This window comes from Mirounga leonina, unplaced genomic scaffold (assembly GCF_011800145.1).
Source record: "Mirounga leonina isolate KUSES-001 unplaced genomic scaffold, KU_Mleo_1.0 Mir_171, whole genome shotgun sequence".
Classification (NCBI taxonomy): domain Eukaryota; kingdom Metazoa; phylum Chordata; class Mammalia; order Carnivora; family Phocidae; genus Mirounga; species Mirounga leonina.
This window is the reverse complement of record NW_023270436.1, coordinates 6,951,357-6,958,326: the sequence shown is the minus strand read 5'-3', so window position 1 is coordinate 6,958,326 and position 6,970 is coordinate 6,951,357. Positions and strand designations below refer to the sequence as shown.

The following is a 6,970-nucleotide window of genomic DNA, read 5'->3' as shown; positions in this document are numbered from 1 at the left end:
AGCACCAAGTGGATGCGGGCCTGACAACCCGGATACCATGACCTGAGCCGAAATCAAGCTGCAGGCTTTACCAACTGAGCCACTTAAGGATTTACCTTTAAAAATGTTCACTGCAGGGCGCCTGGGTGGCTCAGTTGGTTGGGCGACTGCCTTCGGCTCAGGTCATGATCCTGGAGTCCCGGGATGGAGTCCCACGTCGGGCTCCCTGCTCGGCAGGGAGTCTGCTTCTCCCTCTGGCCCTCCCCCCTCTCATGCTCTCTCTCTCTCATTCTCTCTCAAATAAATAAATAAAATCTTAAAAAAAAAAAAAAAGTTCACTGCAGGGGTGCCTGGGTGGCTCAGTTGTTAAGAGTCTGCCTTCAGGGCACCTGGGTGGCTCAGTTGGTTAAGTGACTGCCTTCGGCTCAGGTCATGATCCTGGAGTCCCGGGATCGAGTCCCGCATCGGGCTCCCTGCTCGGCGGGGGGTCTGCTTCTCCCTCTGCCCCTCCCTCCTCTTGTGCTCTCTCACTCTCATTCTCTCTCTTTCATATAAATAAATTCTTAAAAAAAAAAAAAAAAGAGTCTGCCTTCAGTTCAGGTCATGATCTCAGGGTCCTGGGATCAAGCCCGGCATTGCGGGGCGGTGGGGGGGGGGGAAATCCCTGCTCAGCAGGGAGTCTGCTTCTCCCTCTCCCCCTGTGCACTCTCTCTCTCTCAAATAAATAAAAACAAAACAAAAACAAAAACAAAACTTCACTGCAGGGGCACCTGGATGGCTCAGTTGGATAAGCATCTGATTCTGTCTCTGCTCCATTTCACAGTCGTAGGATCAAGCCCTGAATCAGGCTCCAGGCTTAGCATGGAGTCGGCTGGAGATTCTCTCCCTCTCCCTCTGCCCAGCCCACCGCCACTCACGCACATGCTCGTTCTCGCTCTCTAAAACAAAACCAAAAACTTAAAAAAATATATTCACTGCAGCATTTGTAGCGAACGTATCATAAACGATATTGAATAAATATGGTGTGCTACCATGTAGCCATCAAGAATAATAACTGGAGGGGTGCCTGGCTGACTCAGTCCATGGAGTGTGGGACTCTTGATCTCGGGGTTGTAAGTTCAAACCCCACATTGGGTATAGGATTACTTAAAACAAAAATAAAACCTTAACCATCTGAGCCACCGAGGCACTCCCAAACAAAAATAAAATCTTTTTTTTTTTTTAAAGATTTTATTTATTTGAGAGAGAGAATGAGAGACAGAGAGCATGAGAGGGAGGAGGATCAGAGGGAGAAGCAGATTCCCTGCCAAGCAGGGAGCCCGATGCGGGACTCGATCCCGGGACTCCAGGATCATGACCTGAGCCGAAGGCAGTCGCTTAACCGACTGAGCCACCCAGGCGCCCCCAAAAATAAAATCTTAAAAAAAAAGAATTAACTAGATCTCAAATACTTAAGAGTACAGTATAATCTCACTTTTATTGAAACACACGTATACAAAACATTTTTAAAAATTCTTAGTTACATGTATTTGCTCAGGAAAAAGGTATACCAAACCACGAACGATGGTTTTTCTCTGAAAGTTGTGATTATAAAGGGCTTTATACTACTGTTTTGTTTGAATTTATAAAACAAATATGTATTACATTTATAATCAACAAAAAATGAAGACTTTCTATTTGGGGAAAGAAAAAAAAAGTTGGGGGTTTAGAAAATTGGTAAAAAAATAAATTTCTATACTGTACGAAGAAAAATGGCGTGGGTCTCCTTTACAGGAGATTTTCCCTTCAGATTGATGGTTTTGTTACTCCTTCTGCTTACAATTCCAAAAGTAAAGATTTTAAAGAAAAATCAAGTCTCTCACTTTATATATACTTTAAATAGTTACTAAGGGGTGTAGTTGCAAATGGAAATTCACTAGAAGTTAAACCTAACGCATAGACAGTTAACATCAGCTAGTAGAAGGGTATGGGATGTGAATTTTACAGAGGGCTGGTTTTCTAAATTATAAAATCCACAAATTCAAAATCCAAATATGAATGACAAACACATGCTCTGCAACTAATAAATAGGGAGGGAGGTCGTTCTGCTTAATTTAATTTTACAGTCTCCCTCCATCCCCCCCCCCCCCCCACCAAATGCAGTTCTTTCTTTAGGAGCCTAAATATATATATATATATATAATTCCCTTTTAGACTAGACAGCTGTCACATTTTCCCTCCACTCCAATATTCCATAAACATTCTGCCTAGATTGCTGGTAATTCACAAAACATGCCTGTTCAGAAACTTCCGATTTATTAAAATAGAAATGGCTCTGTAATTAAGAACAATTTATAAACACTTCAACAAAATAATTTCACCCTGAACATTCTAAAGTGAATTTAGACCATTAAATCAATGAATACATTAGGTTGAAGGAAAAAGGACTTTCCTGACTGCTGAAGAAAAACACAGGTTGTGTGGACACATCAGTTTCTCGGGAACTGAGTCATGCCTTACAAACCACTTGGGTATTTAAAACTGTTGTAACACCCTTGTTGACTTTGCGTGCTAATGACAAGCTACAAAGTATGACACAGACGGGCAAAATGGTTCCAGCAGAGAACTTGAAGAATAGAACCAACTAGAAGAAAGCCTGTTGTCGGTAGAAAGCAGGCTATTTTTGACCACTTAAGGAAATGCAAGCTTTTGAAAGAAGAAATCAGTTATTTGGTTTGAGTAAGGGCAGTGCCTTTTTCCCACTTACCTGCCCAAGGAGATGACACCTGGTCTTTTTTAGCAACCCGTATTATAATCCACATTCCTTCTAACCCAAGGCAAAGATTAGAAACCAGTCCCCGGCCCAGCTCCAAGTCCATCCTGAAGTACAAGTGTTTGCTCATGACCTCACCCACGCACACCCCGAGATCTGTCACTGAGCAGACAAGTCCATACAACCTGTTGTTCCGCCCAGCACTTTCCATCATGCTCAAATACAGCAGGTCGAGCAGATTTTAAAAATGGGGCACCTTCCTAAGGCAAGTACTTTTCATTTGGGGGACGCTTCCTTCTATGAAATGTCTCTTCTCTCCAATTCATTCTCAGTTCTGCTTTAGGATTCATCTTCCTAAAATACCACTTGGATGAGGTCACTCGTCACCGAAAGATCTTTAAGCAGATCCTTTTCCCTAATAAAATTCAAACCCCATAATATAGCAAACAAGAGTTCTCAGTGTCGATGAATCAACGGCCCTTTTGAAAGTCCTTTTTTCTACCACTCTACATTTCTTGAGTTTCTGCTCGTGTTATTCTTGTCATTTCCTGTACATTCAATGCTCGCTTCATCTATGGAAATCCTACCTCCCCTTTAGGCTTAGCTCAATGTTTCTCTAAGTACCTTTCAAATAAACACTTGAACCCACAGCCCTGTGAATCTGAAGCCAGTCCTCCCTAGGTGCTTCTCCCACTACCCGAGACGGTCTAAGTACCTTGTCCTTTCCGTTTGGCCACTCCGTGGATCTCGTGACTAAGAGGGAGCCATCGTCTTCTGCTACTGTGTAAGCTCCTAGCAGCAGATTCCATCATTTTCTCCTTCTACGGCCCCAAAGTACATCGAACTACGTTAAGTGTGTCCTCGGTAAGTAATTGAACAAGTTAAAAATGGAAGCCAATTTTGGAGAAGCCAGGGCTTTTCTAGAGCTTCTGAGGAGGAGGCAGCCCAGTGGCTAAAAGCGTGGATGTGGGGGGTCAGAGCGCTCTGGAGCTAGGGTCACTGGGTGATTTACCAGCAGCCGGTTTTAGGCACTTCCTCTAAAACATGAAGTTAACCATACCTGCCTAGTATGGGGACTGTGAACACGGAGGACTGCCACGCACACACCTGAACGTGAGACCTGTGGCTCGTGCTAAGGAGAGAACTGCCAGGTGTCTCTCCCCGGTGCTCCCAGCAGTCCACACAGGAGCCCTTCACTACTTGTATGACTTAGGGAATAGTCAAGTCCTCAGGGGAAGACTGGCCTGTCAACAACCACTTCTTGCATGCTGACAAGTCCCTGGAACCTCTCAATGCCACCTGTTTCCTCGGGTTACAGACATAATGTGGTGATGTGATATTATATGCCCCTAACAGAAACATTAAGACAGTGTACATAAAAACACTACGTAACCTAGGATTACTTTTATTATATACTTCCACTCAGAGAGAAGAGCCAAAAGTATTTAACATTTTCTTCAATTTCTAGCACGTTCTGTAAGGGCCTTGAAAATAAACTGCCTCTTTCCCAGGATTTTCTTTCCCTTTCCTGTTTATGGAAGAGTAGATGTGGTTATTCGAGTCCTCAAAACGAAGAAAACGAAATCTGGAATGGTCTGGAATGGTTGTAGTTTGCTCCCTCTGCTGGCCTGAGAGCAGGATCACACTACCTGAGACTAAGTTCAAGTTGTTGATTTTCAGGGACGAGACTGTAACAATGTAATGGCATTCCACTTAAAGACAAAACACATAGTCCAGCACTATCTTACATAGCTGACAATTAAAAGCCATTTGTTTCTGTCTACCTTTTATTTCTAAGTATTAATTATCTTAGGGTTCAAATCTAGAAAGTTATTTTTGTACAAAGGTTAGCTGCCCTCCATTTTTTTTCAAAATAATTACTTTAAAAGATTCTGCTGTCTCTATAGTTAAGGCTGAAAGAACACTAAAAATCCTCAAACTTGCATTTTACTAGATTTTCTTTGTTACCACATAATTTACGTCCAAACTTACAGGGTTGTATACACTAATTTAACTGTGAATCGTTTTTTTTGTATTCAAAGTCTTAGATTATGTATATGAAAGCTAATTTATTAAGCCTTTGTACACAAAGATGAACATACCTGTATAGCAAACTTATATGAGGAATGAAGTTACAAAAAAGTAAAAGTGTTATTAAAATTGATGCGTGTAAATCACTTACAAAAATACCCCAAATGGGGTAAAGCTGCTCATCCCTGATTTTTCTCATTTGGTTGTCAGAGTTGAAGTATGAATTTAAAATGGTTAGAATTTTTTCTTTTAAAAAATGATATATTAAACTTATATACAGGATAATTAGCAAAATGTAGAAAGGGAAAACAATGTACAAAAGACAGATAAAAACCATCACTCCCGACAGACACAATCCAAAAGTAGTAGAAACCTTAGCAAACCATCTCTAAACCAGCTCTTACATTCCCGCCAAGTTCTTATCGATAGAAGAATAAAATAGAGTAAACCAGCAAGCCCAGTCTTTCTGTTCTTTAAAACAGGCCTGACTTTAGGCCACAATTAAGCTTTGGATAGATTTAAACATGGGAGGGACAAATCGGAAAACAATTTTATCTCCACTTGGTACTAATTAACAGAACACAAAGTTATAGATAATTAAATGGTTCTTCGTGCTAAGTCAAGCAGCTATTCAGAGGCCTTTTTGTTTTTCTGCTGGTTTCGGGGCGAGTTCTTTAGCAAGTTTCTTATCCTGAGGTACATTCCAGTAGATTCTGCCATATTCTCAAATTCAAATGGCGTTATTCCAGTTGCAAACTTGCTCATGTCAGGTACAGGACTATGAATTGTAGTGGCCGTTGAAGGGCTGGTGTCCACATGAAGGCGCTTCTGACTGCCTCCGTTTCTAATGTCACAGTCCGACACAACACTGCCATTATCAAGAGGAGCATCTTTGGAGTCCGCCTGAGCAGACTCTTCCTTTTCCTTCTGACAAAGCAAGGTAGGCTCAGAATCTGGGCTCAGAGAACGTTCAACTTCTGATTTCTTTGTACAAGTGTCTGGTACCTCGGGCTCATCAGGCATCATCTGCTTTTCAGAGGTTCTCCCCTCTGGAACAGGGAGGTCTAGCTCATTTGGACAAGGCGAAGAGGCGACCGAGTTCCCGGTGAGAGGTGTGTCAACAGGAATGTCAGAATCACTGTTCACGCTCTCGGCCTGCTCGAGGGCCGCCCATATCCGCCTCTGCTGTTCCTCAAGTTCTTCCAGAGTCAGCGAGTCCTCATCCATAGCTGCGGACGCTGTTCTGGTCTGGGGGGAGTCGCTGGGAGTCAGTGGCGGGGTGCCCTTGGGGAGCGGAGGGGTGAAGATGGGTGGAGGAGTCCCCCGTGGCAGCGGGGGAGGGGTGCCGGGGGGCAATGGGGGCTGAAACTGAAAAGCTTCGCTGCTTGGAGAGCTGTGCGGGACCTCCGCATCTGAAAGAAAACAGTGAGGATACTTGAAGTCGTCGCAGCATTTGGTTTTACCAACATTTCTAATTTGAACTCAGGTGTATCCAGGGATTCAGTGGCCAAATAAGCTGGCTGGCGAGGGGAACACTCTGGAGGCTCAGGTACCACAACCCTCACCACCTGAGAAGAACACCTGCAAGAAGAGCTACAGGCTCTTCCGGCACCGGGAACTTGAGGGAAACCCCTTGAAAAATCCATCTGTATGCTGTGTGCATCGTTGCTGAGTGAGGAACAAGAGCACAGAGGCAGAGAGGAATTTCCAGGTAGTCGGCCGGCATGGCAGACTGGGGTCCATGGAAAAGCGGAGGGGACAATGGCGGGAAACGCAGGCTGGGTGAGCTGTTGCTGAAGGAGACGAAGCTGAGGAGACAGGGTGGGATGCCCCCTGGCCTATTTCCCAGTTCTGCACCTCTAGTCTAGACTGCCCGCCTGAACGGTGGGTTCGTGCGGCTCATGGGTCACAGGTCCTCACACCTCTATGTCCTAGACAGAACAGATCCGACCTGCCCCAAACAATCTTTTCCTCAAACCTGGGCTCTGCTCCCACATGCTGTTCTAATGGTACCACCGGTGGTGTCTGGTCGAAGTCCCCCAAACTGAACCAGTTCATCACCTGAGTCCTTCCTCTCCCTCTGCCCCCCGGCCCCCGGTCATCTGTGCCTTTGGACTCAGCTTCCTTATATCCATTCTCCAAACTACTTACCTTTGTAAAGCACGAATCTGGTCCCATGAACCTTCCCAACTCATTCGAAACCCTTCA

General features: G+C 44.2%; 1 protein-coding gene across 3 annotated transcripts in view; it reads right to left on the bottom strand.

Moving 5' to 3' along the window:
* Nucleotides 1-1,437: 1,437 nt before the first annotated feature.
* The window catches only part of ZCCHC8 (zinc finger CCHC-type containing 8), a 28,414-nt gene continuing 22,881 nt past the window's right edge, over nucleotides 1,438-6,970 (bottom strand). For all 3 annotated transcript variants that reach the window (XM_035016909.1, XM_035016911.1, XM_035016912.1), the window contains one exon: nucleotides 1,438-6,174. In XM_035016909.1, coding sequence (XP_034872800.1) covers nucleotides 5,390-6,174 — 785 coding nt within the window. In that variant the 3' untranslated portion in view covers nucleotides 1,438-5,389. The remainder of the gene's footprint in view (nucleotides 6,175-6,970) is intronic.